The sequence below is a fragment of the Narcine bancroftii genome, chromosome 7 (genome assembly GCF_036971445.1).
Source record: "Narcine bancroftii isolate sNarBan1 chromosome 7, sNarBan1.hap1, whole genome shotgun sequence".
Lineage (NCBI taxonomy): Eukaryota > Metazoa > Chordata > Chondrichthyes > Torpediniformes > Narcinidae > Narcine > Narcine bancroftii.
In genome coordinates, this window is record NC_091475.1 from 33,569,982 (window position 1) to 33,588,475 (window position 18,494).

An 18,494-nucleotide genomic window follows, 5' to 3' on the forward strand; every position below is an offset into this window, starting at 1 on the left:
ACATCTGTGCTGGCAGGCATCCTCAAGGAGTTGCATACTCTGGGGGAGCAGAAGACTGGCATAGGGCTCCAGAAACAGAAAGAACCCCCCCCCCCCCCATTGAGAAGAAGCATAGGAGATGACCTACAGGACGGTGACCCTGGCAGCAGACCAGAGAGGGGCACAGCAGCCGAGGACCCACGCAGGTCTTGGGCGCTGAAGCCTTCCTGGTAATGTCTGAGGTTTGGATCTGGGTTCAGGTTCCCAATGGATCAAACAGGAGTCTGTCTAGCTGTTGGCGATGAGATCAAAGGACTCCAAGTTGCAGGCTGCTGGAAACTGGCTTATAGGAACCGGGTATTGGAACTGGAATTTAAGAAGGTGCTGAAGGAAAGAAGTGCTCCTGAAGGGCACTGAAATTTTCTGATTGTATTGGAGGTTTGGATCTGGAGCTTAGGTTGTCAAGACTGTGAGGATGCAGGGAGCACTGGAGACAAATTCATGGACACTCAGGGTCTCTAAAGGGACCCTACTTCCTCTTATTGTTGGCACCAGGCAATGCGAGTTTTCATGTATTTATTGGTACATGACAATGAAGGAATCTTGAATTCAGAACAACCTGCTGGAAGAACTCAGCAGGTCAAGCAGCATCAAGAGAAAAAGAATGGTCTATGAGCTGAAACAATTTTTTGAGGGTGTTCTAGCTCAAAATGTTGACCATCCTTTTTCTCTTAATGCTGCTTGACCCGCACAGTTCCAACACCTAAACCACTACATTACACCTGAACATGTTTGATATTAAAAAAAATTAAAAGTTTAATTCTATTAAACATAAAATCAGTTGTCTTAAGTCTTGGCATCAGTTCATATCCCTTTGTTTCTAAATATTACCTTGCGATTTTTATGCCATCAAAGCTTTTACCTCTAGTTTAAAATCATCAATTGGGAACAGATGTTTCATAACATGTCAGCATTTACAGTAAAAATTTATTGATGTTTTACACATACATGCTCTACATTATAATGAGATTTAGCACATCAGCAAATACACTACAATTATTGTACATTGGCCAAAGATAACTATTTTAGTTCTTGCAGGCAGAAATTGTTTGGCAGTTGTGGTACATATTGCAGCATCCTCAAATGAGATTATTTGAACAGACTAATGTAACATGCAAACTGCTGTGCTGACAATCAATTGACAGAATAGATCCATTAGTGCAATGAAACAATTAGGACATACATGTGTGTATAGTCACATAAAATAACAGTAATTCTGTAGTTAATAAGTACATTCTACTATCCACCAGAAACTGATGTACAGCTGATTAATTGGCCATATACATGTTTACATTTTTCTAAAAGAAATATATATGGTTTTTGTTGGCAACAAGCAATCATGGTCTTTGCAGAGATAAAATAACCCAACAGTGTCTTACTCTGCTTAACACAACCTTTCCAACTGGAAAGGTGACCACTGTGAGGTAACTAACCAAGCTTGCTTACCATAGCAGCAAACAATTCTTCCCACTTATGCCCACTTGTCACAATCCAGGGCACTACCCGGAAATATGCAAATTACTTTCTATGCAATATGATAATATGGCTGTCAGGTTCATGTTTAGAAATCATTTTGTTTTAAATCACAAACTGTTTCAGATTGTCTCCTTTTTTCCATCTGGAATCATTCACATTTATCATCAGGTAGTTCTTGCAGCAAAACAACAAGATTTAAGGAAAGAAATAATTGAAACTGGGATGAACCCTGCACTCAGTTGCAACTTGCCACTGAGAGTTGGTTCAGATACTTGCCTGAGTTCAAGCTGATGCATGATTAACAAAGGCTACGTAAACCTCTGCAAAGAAACCCTGTCTTTGGTATCGTGTTTGTGCTGCACTGACTGAGAGCATCAATATGTTCTGGCAAGTCTGGTTGGTGGCATTCCTGGAGATTACAGAATATGACATTCTAAACATCCTGCTCAATCAATCAGTTCTTTTTCTTGCCTCCTCGACAACTAAAAAGTGGGAAAAGCTCTAAGGAAATCAGAATATAATTTCAATCGTTTTTTTCTGCATGTGACATTTCTCCATGTTTAGCTACAGCAATTCCAAGGATATAAATCTTCAATTCCTTGAGATGTCAGGACATGTCTGGGTTTCTAATCCTACTTGGATCCTTAAACATTTTTGGCTACCACTCAATAACAAAATGAGGTTATTATCTAGCCAATGGGATCTATTGTTGTTTAAAAAAAAGGACAGTTGTTCATTTCTCTTCAACGAATGCTGCCTGACCAGAAGATGTAGGAGCAGATTTAGGCTTTTTGGCCCATCGAATCTGTTCCACCATACAAATCATTGGTGATTTTTTTCCCCCCCTCAACTCTTCTGCCTTTCCCCCCATAACCTTTGACAATCTTACTAAACAAGGATGTCCACTTTAAATCAAACCAATTTCTTGGTCTCCACAGCCATCTGTGGCAACAAATTCCACAGATTCGCCATCCTACCTTGCTGAAATGTTCATTTCCTTAGCTCTTTTAATTGGGGTACCTTCCCCAACAACAGCATAAAATACTTCCAACCAGCAAGTCCCTTATGTTTGCTTTGTTCAATTTAAAAGTGAGAATTAGTTTGTTGATTAAAACTTGGAAGGTGAGAGGTGGGGTGCTGTGTGCAAGAGAAAATCCTAAACAGGTGAAAGTTTCTGTGAAATGGTTTTTGTTTTCTCGTTAATGAAACATTTTGCATTACAAAGGTGTAGAGGACTTAAGATACAGAATTTGTTCTTTTTCTTTTAAAATACAAGAGCATAACAATATACACTTAAAGAGAAATCACCACTGAAGTACTCAGTTGTGATGTCGACATTCAGTGCATGAGCTATGTTCACTTCTTAGCAACTGAAGAGAAGAATGCAGGAAGTTCATTTATAAAACCATTAAATATGCCGCAAAATGTTTAGTGAGTCAATAAAACATATATAACATGTCAAAATTAACATTCAGTTGCCACAGAAGAATACCTGAGTTTTCTAAGTTTACATGACATTATCCCTTACTTTATACTTTGTATTTCAACAAACATCAATCATACTGCAATTAAATATACTCTCTCCTGAGGCGATTCAATAGATAGGCTTCAATTAAGAGAAGTCTGCAGAAGCAATGATATTCACAACCATCTGAAAATGTGGGGAGCATTTCACCTAATTAATGTGAGGCTATTAAAGATGAGTATGACTGTAATTGTGACTGCCATTTTATTTTACTGTTAATAAAATTTAATTGCAGAATGAATGACACTCAAGTATGTTGTTGAAACTGACCACTCTGGCCAGGATCAACAGTGAAAGAATCATAGTTTCTTAAATTAAAAAAAATGCATTTAATACAATAATTTGACCTGTTGCATGAAGGATTCCTGTTGGTTCACAGAGGCTACATTATTCTTTGCGAAGAGACTGCTCAAGTTGGTGCCCCATCTGTTTAGAGCTCTAGAAAAGGATAAAAATCACTTCATAAGCTACAGGATGCAATATTATTTTTGGACCACATCAAATTTTAAAAAATTTTTTGATGAGTTACTTAAAATTAACATTCATTACATAAAATGTGAAATTTCAACTGAATGTTGAATGCTATTAAAATCTGTCCACCTTTAAGTAAGGTTCTTTGAGATTCGGCTGGAGATTGGGACAATGGGAATGGAGAGCATGCATGGAATCAGGACAGGAAGAAAGAGGGAGCAGGCTAACTTGGAATGATGTGAGACTGGGGATGGGGTGAGATAGGTGCAAAGAGTGGGAAACACGGTAGGAAGAGTGCAAAATGATAAGGTTGTATCCATGGTGGTCAAAATGTATGTAATCAGTAGAGCCTGGTCTCCAATTGTCACGGACCACCTCACCATTAGACTGAGGCCATGCTGCCAAAACCATAACGGTATGCAACACAAGGACACACAACAAATAGGTGCAGGAGGAGGCCATTTGACCCCATCATTCAATATAATTCTGGCTGATCCACTCTGGTCTTAACTCTTCTTTGCCAATTCCCCATACATTTTCAAACTTTTAAATATTTATCTAACTCCACATAATGACCTGGTCTCCATCACCCTCTGGGGTAGAGAGTTCCAGTGGTTCACTATATTGAGAGAAGAAATTTCTATCTACCTTCTTTAAATGACTAGATCCCTATGTAGTAGCTATGTCCCCCTTGTTTGTGACACTTTATCTCAATAAGCCCACTGAATATCTTGTATGCTCGTTCTTCTAAACTGCAAAGAATACTAACCCAAACTGTCTAGCCTGGTGAATCTTCTCTGGATGGCCTTCAACACTTTCTTGGGTAAGGGAACCAAAACTGTGCAGTATTCCAGGTGAGATCTCTCCAGCACCCTTAATCGCTGTAACAAAAGCTCCCTATTTGTGAACTACCACTCCACTGCAACAAAGGCCAATGTGTCATTTGCCTTTTTGTTATATGCTGGAGATGCCTGTACTAGAACGCCAAAGTCCCTCATGCAGTCTCTCTCTATTTTGATCCCTCCCACCAAAGTGCATGACCCCACTCGTCTCCATACTCCGTTTGTCAAGTTTTTTCTCAATCAATTACACACTCTCTATCCAGTTGCAGAATCACACTACTCTTATCAAACCTACCCTTTCACCTATTTTCATATCATCGTCAAACTCGGAAATTTAACATCTTCAGAGATCACCTCTCCTCACTGCCACCTTCAGGCAGAAGCCTGAAGATCAGCCCCTCTCAGTTCAACAGTTTTCTTTCCAACATTGATCAGCCTTTTGAACTAATCAGGGACTGTCCACAATGGGGTCACTAGGGGGGTGCAGGAGGTGCGGACTGCACCAGGTGACCCCAGAGAGGGTGACGCCAAAATGACTGTCTATAAATATATTTTTGTGCTGTGTTTCAGCAGAAATTTATTCTTCTTTATAATATAAAAATATCTGTCGTTAGTTATAACAACAAAGTCATTTTTCATAAGCCCAGCTTGCATGTCTCAATATACCTGCAAGGCTAAAACTCCATGCTGATTTACTCTTTGAACCTTCTAATGCACTCCAGTCAGAGCTGTCTATTACCCAATTACAATGACACTTTGAATCATGTGGTTTCGTCTGCATGCGCTACAAGCACGCGCTATTGTTTTCATTGCTGCTGGTGTTTTTATAGTTGCTGCTTTTGTCAAATTTTCTGGTGTTTTAGTATTTGTGAACCGAGATCAATAACTTTTGAGAATGAAGTAGTAATTAGAGGAGGTCCATTGTGGAGTGGGGTTGGAGTGGAGGTGGGGGTGACACCAACCCTAGTGATGCATTGACTTGTCCACACTACTGCAACTCACTTTTTGTGGACTAGTAAAAGTACCAATATTTATTTATTTATTTCCATTTATTATCTCTTTTCAATTAAGTACACTGATGTTATTTTTCTGTAGTTTTTATTTTAAACAAAGTATATGTACTGCCACAGCAAATGCAAATGTTGGTAGATATGTACACTAGAGTCATTGTCATACAGTGTGGAAACAGGTCCAACTTTCCTATGACCAAAAATGTCCCACCCATACTAGTCCCACCTACTTGTGTTTGACCCATATCTCTCTAAATCTAACCTATCCATGTATCATCTAAATGTTTCTAAGACTTGCAATAGTACTTGCCTCAACCACCTCCTCCAACAGTTTGTTCCATACACCCACCATCCTCTTCAGGTTTCTATTAAATCTCTCCCCTTAAAACTCTGTTCTCTGGTTCTCTTCTCCTTACTCTGGGCAAAAGACTCTTTGCATTCACCTGATCTATTCTCATGATTTTATGCACCTCTATAATATTACCTTATGTCCTACTGCATTCCAAGGAATAAAGCCCGAGACTGCTCAAGCCCTACCTATAGCTCAGTCCCACAAGCCCTGGCAACATCCTTGTAAACCTTCTCTGCTCCCTCTCCAGTTTGACAAAATCTTTCCTATAGCTTGTTGAGCAAAATTAAATACAATACTCTAAATGAAGCCTCACCAATGTCTTATACAACTACAACATTAATGCGAGATCTTGTAGTCAAAGGTCCCCGAAGAGCTGGGGACCATAATATGACTGAATTCCAAATGCAGACTGAGGGTGAACATCACAGGATGAAGAGAAACACAAGAACAGCAGATGCTGGAATCCTGACTGAACAAGGAGAGGCTGGAGGGACTCAGCGGATCAAGCAGCGTCCATGGAGATAAATGGTGTCGATAAAAAGGGCTCGACCCAAAGCACTGAGTCCCTCCAGCTTCGCTTTGTTCTCTACCTTCTTCAATTTAACTAAGGACAATTGTATTGGTAAGAAGGTGAAATTGTCTAAGATGGACTGGAAAATAAGCTCAGAGATGGGGCAGTTGATGAAGTGTGACAGAGATTCAAACAGCTGGACCATCGCACTCAGGAGGAATATATCCCAATTAGAAGAGGGATTCCATGAGAAAGAGGCACAATCCACGGTTAACAGAAGTCAAGGATCATTTAATTTTTTTTTAATTTTAATGATACAGCAGGGTAGAAGGCCCTTCTGGTCCATGAGACCCATGAAGAATAATTAACCAACTCTATATGCCTTGGAAGGTGGGTGGAAACCGGAGCATTGTACAAGGCCATGTACAAGCCCCTTGCAGGAAGTGCCAGATTCAATCACTGGTGGTGTAATAGCATTGCACGGACCTTTATGTTAACAGTGTTGCCCTTAATGTTAAATTAAAAAGTAGACATAATTTGTGGCAGATCAGAGGGTTGGAATATTTTTAAGATCAAAAGATGTACATGAATTACAGTATTAAGATTTTCAATGGATAAAATTGATTGAGAGAAAACGTCAGTAATATTTGACAAAATGCATAAGAGTTTGTGTGTCATAAAGGCTGGGAAAACCAGAGAGAAAGATAAAAGAGCACGAGTTACCGGAGGTTAGAAAATTCAGTGTTGCAGCTCTCTACAAGATTAAAGTCTACAGCAAACTGTTCTCATGCAGCACATCGAGCATCAATAGGATTGGAAGTCCGTCTTTCCCCCAGGATGGAAATGTAAAACACTAGAGGGCAGAATAGGTTTAAGGTGGGGGCGAAGGTAAACAGAATTCCAAGGCAAGTTTTTTTTAAGCACAGACATATGTAGGTGCCTGGAATAGGCTGCCTGTGGGGAAGATTGATGAAAGCAGATATAACAACACCTAAGAACATTCAGACAGACAGGTATGTGCAGGCAGATGGGTTTAGTTTAAATTGGCATTGAGATGGCCCTATTTCTGTGCTGTACATCTATGTTCTGTAAATACTATAACAGAACTACAGCTGTAATAGAAACAATAAAAACAGAAAGTGCTGGATATACTTAGCTGGTAAGGCAGCATCCATTGAAAGGTTTTAACACTTTTGGTGGAAGAACATTTGTAAGAAGTGAGAATGAGAGAAAAGAAGTATTTTATTTTCTAGTAAGAAATCTGTACTTATTTTCTCTCCTCTCCAATCCTCACAAAAGATATTCGACCTGAAACATTAATTCTTTCTCTTCCTATAGTTGCTGTCTGACCCTGCTGAATGTTTCAAGCATTTCAGTTTTTATTTCAGACTTCCAACAATTGGTTTATTAATCCTTGACTGGAGTAAAGTGCATTCCCTCCATCGCTTGTTGAATGGAGATGAACTGAAATTAAAACACCCTGTTAGGAGATAATAATGGTACAATGCACAAATGCTAAAGCTCTTTAAAGGAATACTTCTTGCTGAAGCATTCAAGCAAACATGCTTTGGTTTGAAGGAATCATTTGCATGCAAATTATAATTAGCATTCTATATCTTTAAATTGTATAATTTAAATCAAGGGTACAACCAGTGTTTCCAATTTTACTGTTCACCAAACATGTTTAAAACTTGCTTTTGATAATGCAGTACATTTCCCCATAACCGAAAAGCTTGGGACCGGACAGTTTGTCGTTATTGGGTTTTTTCAGTTAACGAAATAAAGCAGAAAAAAACAATAGCAACAGGCATCGCCCACCTCCCCCACCACTGTCGCCAGACCCCGACACCTCCCCCACCACTGTCTCCAGACCCCGACACCTCCCCCACCACTGTCGCCAGTCCCCGACACTTCCCCACCACTGTCGCCAGTCCCCGACACTTCCTCGCCGTCATCGCCAGTCCCCGACACCTCCCCCACCACTGCTGCCAGTCGCCAACACCTCCCCCACCACTGTCGCCAGTCCCCGCCACCTCCCCACCACTGTCAAAGTCCCCATCACTTTCCCCACCACCGTCGCCGGTCCCCAACACCTCCCCACCACCGTCGCCAGTCCCTGACACCTCCCCCCGGACCCCGATACCTCCCCACTGCCGCCGGTCCCGACTACGGTCCCCGCTCCTACCCAACACCTCGAGGTCCCCGCTCCTGCCCAGCAGCCTGAGGTCCCCACTACTCCCCAGGAGCCCGAGGTCCCCACTACTGTCCAGGAGCCCGAGGTCCCCACTACCGTCCAGGAGCCCGAGGTCCCCGCTCTTGCCTAGCAGCCCGAGGTCCCTGCTCCTGCCCGGGAGGCAGGAGACACCAAGACAAAGGATTCTTCTGACTGCTTGCAGCTGGAAGACAACGATCTGCAGTTTGTAAACCAGGTTCAGCAGAGGGTAAAGAAGAAATGGAAAGAGTGAGCGGGAGGGAGTTCCCTGAACTGAGGACAATCGATGTCCAAATTTCTCCCATGTGCTACTTGACCCGCCGACTTCCTCCATTCGCTCATTGATGGCTTGAGATCCCAGCCTGCTTCTCTGAGCCGACATTCAGCGTCTGTCTTCACAGCTGGTTCTGAGCTCTGTTGTTACCAAACTGGCGCCAGCAGAGCATCAGAGCCCTACATGGCCAAGATGGGTGATAACTTTTTTTCAACGCCGCAAAAAAGTTCAGTTAATGGAACATTTTGGTTAAAGGAATTTCGGATAAGGGGAAAACATACTGTACTGCAAAAACCCAATTCTGAATTCAGCAATTAACCAACTTCCCAAATGACAGAGATTTCAAACCTGCTGAGATTATTTGCTTGTGGAAGAGTTTACCTGCGGATGACTGCATATGAGTTTCCTCAACAGATTTAGTCAGCGATGTGATAAGAGGATTCTCCTCCATGGAAATGCATTGCTCCTCAATCAAGTTTTTGTTGCAGTCATCCAAGCTGATCTTGTCCTGTGATAACTTATTCAATGTTGAATGTCCCGTCAGGTCAATGAGATTTTCAATAGCCTGTGCATCACTCAACCCATTCTTCTCCATTTCCTTCTCCAGTTCCACAGCTTGGCTCACCTCGTTGAGTGGAGAGAACTCGGGAATGGAAATACCTTCATCCTTTGACATAGGGCTAGAAACAGAAATACTAAAGGATGAGATAAATCCACAGAGCATCTGACTGGAAACGTTAGCCAGTTCCCTGCCTTACCTGCTGAGTGTTTCATGCATTTTCTCTTTTTATTTTTGACTTCCAGCATCTGCAGTTTTTTTTTATTTTCACCATTATACCTTTATTATTAATGCAGAAAACACACTGTTCTTAGAATTTTATCATGGCTTTAAATCTCATGTTTGTTTCAAAAAGAGCCTTTCACTGCCAAAACAGAGAAGAAAATAACAATATTCACATGTAAAATGACTGCTTGTAAATTGCAATAAACAGAGGAAGTGTTGGAAACCCTCAGCATTTTCTAATCCTTCATCAGAACTGAGGAGGAAAATAAGTATTCTAACTAAATGATAATATGATCATGTATTTTCACTCTTTCCTAGTTGAGAAGGGTCTTTGACTTAATATTTTGTCTACCCCAGCAGCTGCTGCTTTACCTTCTATTTCCAGTATTTAGTGCATAGGTAATTTTTTATATGTGACAAAAGGCAAAGGAGGAAAAACCCAACACCCAACCCCAACCAACCAATTTTCCCTTGCAACCGCTGCAATCGTGTCTGCCTGTCCCGCATCGGACTTGTCAGCCACAAACGAGCCTGCAGCTGACGTGGACTTTTTACCCCCTCCATAAATCTTCGTCCGCGAAGCCAAGCCAAAGAAGAAGAATTTTTTATATATATCTCATGAGTAATGTGTTTAATTTCATCCTGATGAATCCTCCCCAGCATTCATTCTTACATATTACATGTAATTATTAAATATTACGCAAAGTACGGTTAGCTTTTATGGGTATGATCACGAGTGCTCATCAGTCTGGGTTGGGCTAGGTTTTTTGCTTACCTGCACTTGTTCTCCTGCCCTGTGGTATTATATCTACTTCAGCCATCCCCTGTGGGATAGCTTTCCATGAGTGAGTTTCTCCTCATGTCATGAGGTTTCCACCCTGTCAACCTATCTCTCTGTCTACCCACACTTTGTCTCTGTCCTGCATTTGATTTCCAAATATAAACTCATTCCAAAAGAAGCAAATGTTTTCTCTAACCAGATCACTACTCTTCATTAGGGGAAAAAAAATCTCATAAATTGCAAGAAATATTCTCAAAACCCCTCAGCACTGGAAATAATTCTATTATGTGAACCTTTTCCTCTTTCTTTGGACCAGCTTTTAACTAAAGATATGCTCAAGTATAAAATTAAAACTGCCCCAAATTCAACTGTGGCAAAACAAACCAAAAAGAGCTGGCTGGGCCCGATCCAAAATGAGACATGGGCCTCCTAGTTTTGTTTTCATGCCCAACCTGAATCCTCCTACATCCGTTCTAACTCTGGTCAAGTGCACATTCAGTGATTGGGGTATGTGTTGGAGTATGTGTTCATCCACATCGTTCAACATTTCCCCATTGAATCTGAACAAAATAAAAACTCCCACTCGATGTTTTCTCTCCGTTCTAGAACTCAGTTGAAATAGCATCTGCCACAAAGCCCTTGGAAAAATTTAAATAATCCTAGTGATAATACGGAAACATGAGCTGACCAATGGCAGAATCTATCAACCCATTTTCCTCTTCAACTCATTATTTAAAATTATTTTGACTTCCTTTAATACATTTTTTTCAACTGTTGACCCCTTCTGGAGACTTGACTTCATCCCTATTCACCTTCTAATATCTACTACAGGAAAGATGTTGTCAAGAAGGAGAGGGTGCAGAGATTTATGAGGATGTTGCCAGGACTAGTGGGCTTGAGCTATAGGGAGTGGCTGAGGGCTTTATTCCTTGGGACGCATAAGAGGAAGAGGACAAGTGAATGCACTGCCTTTTGCCCAGAAAAGGAGAATTAGTAACCAGGGGACATAGATTTAAGGTGAGGGTGAGTGATTTAATAGGAACGTGAGGGGTAGCTATTTTTAAAACTCAAGAGGATCGTGGGTATATAGAATAAGCTGCCGAAAAAGGTAGTTCATGAAGGTACTATTGCAATGTTTATAAAAACATTTTGGATAGATACATTGATAGAATGTTTTGGAATGATATGGGTCAAATGCAGGCAGATGGGAGGGACATTTTGGTTGGCGTGCCCAAGTAAGGCTGTAGACCCTGTTTCCACGCTCTATAACACAATCTTGCATTAGTGACTTTTGATTTATTGTCACGTACTGAGACACAGTGAAAAGCTTGGTTTTACATGGTATCCAGTGAACCAAAACTGGTCTCATCCCAATAATAGGGGATTCCCACAACATTCCTGCCCAATTGACAACTGCCTGAACAGGTCTAGTAGAAATTCATGGTCTTCTGGGTGATGCACTTTATCCAAGATCAGATGGTTATAAAGTCCGCCACTGCATTATGTCAGAAGAGAGCTAATCAGTTCTCCCTTACCGTTTATCCCTCGACACTAAAAGGTGCCACAGTTAGTGTAGCAGGTAGTGCAGTGACTCAGGTTCAAATGCACCGCTGTCTGTAAAGAGTTTGTACGTTCTCCCCATATCCATATAGGAACGGAGTTAGTAGGTGAATTGGTCACATGGGTGTATTTGGGTAGTGTAGGCTCATGGCCAGAGGGGCGTGTTACCATGCTGTATCTCTAAATTTTAAAAAATTAAACCCAATAATTTATTGCTGTGGATGGTCAAATTGGCTGCCGCATTTCCCACAGAATGTAAGTATTTTATTGAATGTTTTGGGATATCCTGAGATCATGGACGGGAACTCTACTGTATAAATTCAGGTTATTTATTCATTCGAACTGATGTGAATAATTATAAACACCCTTTAGGAAAGATTCACTCTTTCATGCTTCTCTTCCCTTCACAATCGTTACAACCCTTAGTTACCTCTCATTGCCAGTTAACAGTGTTCTCCTTGTTTTACACATGTATACTCATTGTGGGGATCAGATTCATTTCAGTGAAAAAGTTGAGGGTTCGCTGCCTGCTGAGACCAGACCCTCTCAGCAGCGTTGCTGCTGTCTGACAGTCCAATTTTCCACTGAAAATGGAAAGCCCAGGAATAAAACCAGAATTTAAAAAAATTTTAATTTTGAGTTACAGTGAACAATGAACTTGCTAACCTTATACATCCTTGGAACATGGGAGGAAACTGGAGCCGCCAGAGGAAACCCACATGGACACAGGAGAACATAGAAACTCTTTGCAGGCAGCAGTGTATTCGAACCTGCACTTTGTCTCTGTCGCACCATATTCTTTGACTTACACCCTGCCCTCTATGACTTTCTGAAACACTACACCCCTGCAGTCTCTGACTTACTGTGATACTTCAACCTCTTGACTTCCTGTAACATCATACTCTACATTCTTTGGCTTCCTATAGCACCACAACATGGCCTCAATGACTTTGTGTAACACTGCCCTTTGCACTATTTCACTGAGCGTAACACTATATTCTTCTCTCTTTAACTTAGTATTACACTACACCCTGCACTTTTGTTTTATTATTGCACTACCTGCTTTTTTCAAGTGTGGGCTGACTTGCCTGGATAGCTTGCTAAACAAAGCTTTTCATTTTACAATAAACAATTCAATTCAATCAAATACAAATATAATAATCTATTTGGCCCTCAGTCACATTGTAGTCATGGGAATGTACATTTCCCAAGTCAAATGTTTGAGTAAACCAAAGTCAATTTTTGTTTAAAGCAACTAAGAGATGATGGAATCTACAGCAAAATACAACTGGAGGAACTCAACAGGTCAGCCTGTGGAGGGAAAGAGATAGTGGTTCTTTCGATTGTGACTTTCTTGCTTTGGGGATGTGCAATTGCAATACACTATTTTTCCAGGATGTGTCAAAATATTAACTTGAAATCGCTAGAGCAACCTTTAACAGAATAGATTTCAAATATTTTGGTCAGAATCATATAATAGTTTACTTTCCTTCTTAATAGCCTCAAAATTCAGAGAATAGATTTAACACAGTGATGAGGAGGAACTGCTTCTCCCAGAGTAGCAATTCTGTGCATTTCTCTGCCTTAGGAAGCAGTAGAGGCTGACTCATTAAATATATTTAAGACAGTTGGATTGATTTTTGCAATATTGGAAGCACTCTGGCCTACCTCACATCCATTGACTGTAACTCATCTGTCGATTCGTCCATACTGTTGGGTTGCTCGTCCACTTGCTCAGTTGCTGGCACTACTTGCAGGGCTGGTACAGTCTCAGGCAAGGTCTCAGCATCTCCCTCCTGCTTTTCATCCAGACAGACCAGCGTTGTGCTGACCTCCACTAGAGAACAAGATGCAGAGTTACAATTATCTCCAAAAGTTATGCCCATTGTGTTCTGCATTGGTGCATCTTTAATTAGGATTGGTGCACAATGGGTCACTCACCTTACACCTAGCTAAATAGAGTGCAGAAACTACTATTTTATAACTGAAAGTTACATTGTAACTGGAAAAGCATTTGTAATTATCAAGCACACAAAACAGTACTCAAAAATACAAGGAAACCGTTAACTTCAAAAAAAAATAGAGAGTACTTTTTATAATATTGCTTTGTTGCACCTGGTTTGTTTTTTTTAAAAACATCACAGAACCCATGGATGTCCATTCCCAAGATGGCTGCGCCCACACTTGGCAGCCCAGACAACAAAGGTTGCGAGCTCTAGCAGAGAGGCAGATCAGCGCAGGGTTCCAGAGCACGAGAACATCTCCCCCCATCAACCTCTGCCAAAAGAGAAAAGCCTGGGAGAGGACCCAAAAGACCACAGAACAGACCAGGAAGGAGCAGCAACCAGAAGGCTCACACACCAGGCTACAGGCTGCTGGAGACCAGCTCATGGATACCAGGTATCGTGATCAGGATCCATGAGGGTGCTGATGGCAAGCAGGGCTTCCTGAAGGGCCTCAGGCACTGACAGCTTCCTGATCAGGGTTTTGGAACCAGGGGACGAGGAGAGTGATTTGGATGCCTGAAGCTCAGGTTCACCACTGAACTGGACAGGAGGCCATGCAGCTACAGAGGTTACATGGATGTAGGAGTAGGTGGCATCAGTGTGGTGATGGCATCCTCAGACATTCGATATCTCTGATGGGACTCTCATGTTCCCCTTTCTCGTCTTGATAGTGTCACCTTTTTGTGTGAATTCATAGGGTAAACAAAGGAAAACACATTCTGTGCATTGTGTAGAAAGGATAATAAAAGAAACAAATTTTGAGTCCCTCTTGGTTAAATGGCTGAAAATTCTACTGATTCAGTAGCTGAAATCTTGAATGGATGAGTTTCTGGATGAAGAACTTTCCTCTCCATCTGGAAATAGCAGGTTATTTTGACCAATGTTCAGTTCAGTCTAAGTACATGACTGTGACTCCATGGTTACCTGCAGCAGTGTTCCATCTGTATCCACTCAGCACTCCGGACAGCTCCCGCAGTCTCATTTGTCTGTCACAGCGAGGGTGTTTGTACTCCCTCTGTTGGTCATTATCAATAAATGGCACTAAATATCGGCACTGCATGCCGAACATGGCATTCCCACAGAGCAAAGCAACTTTGTGTCTGTGTCCTGACTGGACCAATGTCAGTGGCTTCATTTTTAAGGAAAACTTCTGTGTTCATGAACACTGTTTCCCCATTGTCAAATATGCCCCAATGATATCAAGAGTAGTGTCATGCCCAAGATTCACCAGCAGGCAAGATTTTCAAACACTCGTCTAACAAATTGGTTTGTTATTCAATTACTTTTACTTGCGCTGAAAAGTGAGGAAGAATCAGTGGTAATAGGGCAAATACAATCACCCTGCACTCAGAGGCAGCCTACTGCACAAATGCTCAGGCTAAAGACTTCCTCTAACCCTAACCCTGCTCACACTGAAGATTGACTTCTCTTTCCAGCCTCACCCTTTTGACTCGGAACTGGCTTACACTGAACTTGTCTGGATCCCCTCAACGTCATGGGGGAAGTGGACCTGTACCACAGGTACCATATTGCACACGATGGCCCAATGCAAATAACCTTTTGTCCACCCAGGGTTTGCAAGCACCTTTCACTTCATTCAAAGATACAGAATGGTAACAGCCCATTCAACCCAAGAGCCTGCTCCAGGCAAATACACGTTTCTTTTTAATGGAGGCATGGTTGGAGCTGCTACAAAGGCAGCACTGCTGCTGGTGCAGTCCCTCCACAGGGTTTCCCCACTCAAACCAACTCCAGATGGTTCCATTCAAGCTTTAAATGGCTTGTCAAAGAAGCTGGTGGTTGTTTAATCTAAAATCCTGCAGCCACGGGCACTGGGCCCAAGATAGTGGCGCCTGTGTTCGGCAGCAGCCTCCCGAGGTTGCAGACTCCGAGGAAGCAGAGGACTTGTGCAGAGCACCAGAAAACAGGGAGAACACACCCAATTTGAGAGGGAGAAGCAGAAGAGACAATCATATGGGACGGCGACCATGGTGGTGGACTGGCTGAAGGGGTACCTTTTATCGGATCCAGGATGCGAGTGGGTGCAGATGGTTTGGACTGAAGTCTGTGTGGCTGTGGAGGCCGTGGGAGCACTGGAGATTAATCCTCAGACACTCAATGACTCTGGGGAGGGTTTCTTAAGCTTCACTTTCTCTGATTCTAAGGGGCATTGGGTGATTTCTGCTGATGGTGAATCTTTGCCTTTCAGCAGACTAATCAATTTTGTGTAATATTACACCTGTTTTATCTTGATTCCCAAAGGATACAGGGTAAAGCCATTAATGACTGAGTGGAGAATGTTTTCACTGAGAGGGATTCTCTACCACAGAAGGAGGTAAAACCATTAAACATATTCCAGAGGTAAACAAGTAGTCTGCACGTGATAGAAAACTGGAACAATGCACAAAAATGCTGGAAGAACTCAGCAGGTCAGGCAACATCGAAAGCCACAAGCATTTGACATTTAAACTCTGAGCCCCTTTCATCCGAATAAGAAGTGCTGGAAGTGTACAGTAAGGGCAGAGTGGCAAGAAGTATCATATTTCAAATATTTTCTGTACCAACATTTTTTAAAAAAAGCATGTTGAGGAGGATCTCAATCTGGTGAAAGGACTTTACATCTGCCTTAGGGACCCTCACTCCTGCCGGGGCACTCATATCTGCCTTCGAGAGAATCACACCATTGAACCAGCATAATTCTAATCACCACATTGGGTATCTTTCGTTGTTTTATTTCTTGTCTTTGCACCTTACTGATGGAGCCAGCACTGTTGCATCAGGTGTTGATGTCAGGTCATCTCTTTTGAGTTCTGTAATTTGATAGGATCACTCAATCCAGGGGCAGAATCAGACATATCCAGGCTGGTCAAGGGTGACAGCTTTCTTTTCCAGAAGAGTTCCAGTCGGAATTTCTGAAAGTCTGCTCAGTGTACAACCCTGATACCTCATTGCCTTGGTTCTGATAATCAAAACCTTTTGCACAAACATTTCTTTGATTCTTTGAAAACAAAATGCAATACTACATGATCAATAATAAGAAAAGTAATTGAAGAATTTACATTCCTTTACAAGGTTAATCAGGATGCTGAAGTTCTTCCTAGGGAGGATCACATAAGTGAGTTCTCCATGCAAGGTCAAGAGTACCAGTAACATGAGCATGGCAAAATCTAACTGCAACTTCAAAAAATGCAATACTCTGTCATTCTATCCCTGTGTTGAATTTGAGACCAAATCACTTTGTGTAAGGATAACTTAATGAAATGCTACATCAAGAAAAAAATATTCAAAGATCATAAGACCACAAGATGTTGGAGTAGAATTAGGTCACTCAGCCCAAAGTCAGCTCCACCATTTGAATCATGGCTTGTACATTCTCCTCTCAACCCCATTCTCCTGCCTTCTCTCCATAACCTTTGATATCCCTACTAATCAAGAACGCATCAACCTCCGCTTTAAGTAGACCCAATGATTTGGCTTCCATGGCCACATGTGGCAACAAATTCCACAGATTTTTCACCTCATTTCTGTTCTAAAGGGATGCCTTTTTATTCTGAGGCTGCGCCCTCTGGTCCCAAACTCTCCCATTTCTATAAATATCTCCCAGTCCACTCGATCCAGCCCTTCTAATATTGGTTCGTTTCAATGAGATCCCCCTCATCCTTCTAATCTTTAGTGAGTATAAGGGACCTAAAACTGCTCATAATACCTCAAATGTGGTCTGACCAATGCCTTACCAAGCCTCAGCATCACATTTTTGCTTTTACATTCTAGTCCTCTTGAAATTAATTGTATTTGCCTTTCTTACTACTGACTCAATTTGCAAGTTAACCTTTAGGGAGTCCTACACCAGGGCTCCTTTTGATCCTCTGCTTCAGATGAGCAGAAACAGTCCTGCCTAAAATATAAAGCAAAGAGCCAATGTAAAAGAACAAGAAATGTACTGTGACTTCATTAATCCTGACAACTTGTTCTCTGACACATGAAGGGGAATATAAAATAAGTCATTCACCATTTTTGTGCTGCATCAGAATATAAGGACAAGAACTGATTCTTGGATTTGTTGGATCTGCCACTCCCCAACAATATCATTAACTCAAGAAACTGCTTTACCTAGTGAAAACCAGAAGTGTAACAATCAACAGCTCTCCCTCATTATTTTCCACAATGGAATGATCACTACAGCGTAATGTGCAATGACAGTAACAAAGATTACCTGGTTCCACAGAAATCAAGGTCTGACGTTCCTTTACCCTGTTCACGATTGGCTCTACCTCGACTTTACTTTCTTCTTTCTGGAAGTGGAGCATTCAGAAGTTTTAATAATAATCTCCCCTCTTCTATCAGTGTTGTTTTTGATGTTAAACTTCTATTGAATCACCTGGGCTGTAAGAGATCAACCTTTCCATTCTTTGCAGTCAGCTGGAGAGAATTGCTGGCACCATTCAGATAACTCGTAACCCTAGTCTCTCTGACATTCCTCTGAGCTCCTGCATTGGCTTCTAGATGGATGCAGTAGGCCAAAGGGCCCTTTCTACAGTTCTATGCTGTATGAGTCCACTCAGCTTGTAACTGTTAGATGGAGCTTGGAACAGACATGACCACTGCATGCAACATCTGACCACTGGACCATGTCAGGTATCTGCTGATGGGA

The 18,494-nt window shown here is 41.7% G+C and overlaps 1 protein-coding gene across 1 annotated transcript in view; it reads right to left on the reverse strand.

Moving 5' to 3' along the window:
• Window positions 1–952: 952 nt before the first annotated feature.
• Window positions 953–18,494, reverse strand: part of LOC138739980 (MAP7 domain-containing protein 2-like) — a 66,184-nt gene continuing 48,642 nt past the window's right edge. Inside the window, exons 13-16 of the mRNA XM_069892436.1 lie at window positions 18,057–18,135; window positions 13,506–13,674; window positions 9,094–9,392; window positions 953–3,478 (exon numbers count right to left, since the gene is read on the reverse strand). Of these exons, the coding sequence (XP_069748537.1) occupies window positions 3,471–3,478; window positions 9,094–9,392; window positions 13,506–13,674; window positions 18,057–18,135 (555 nt within the window). The 3' untranslated portion in view covers window positions 953–3,470. The remainder of the gene's footprint in view (window positions 3,479–9,093; window positions 9,393–13,505; window positions 13,675–18,056; window positions 18,136–18,494) is intronic.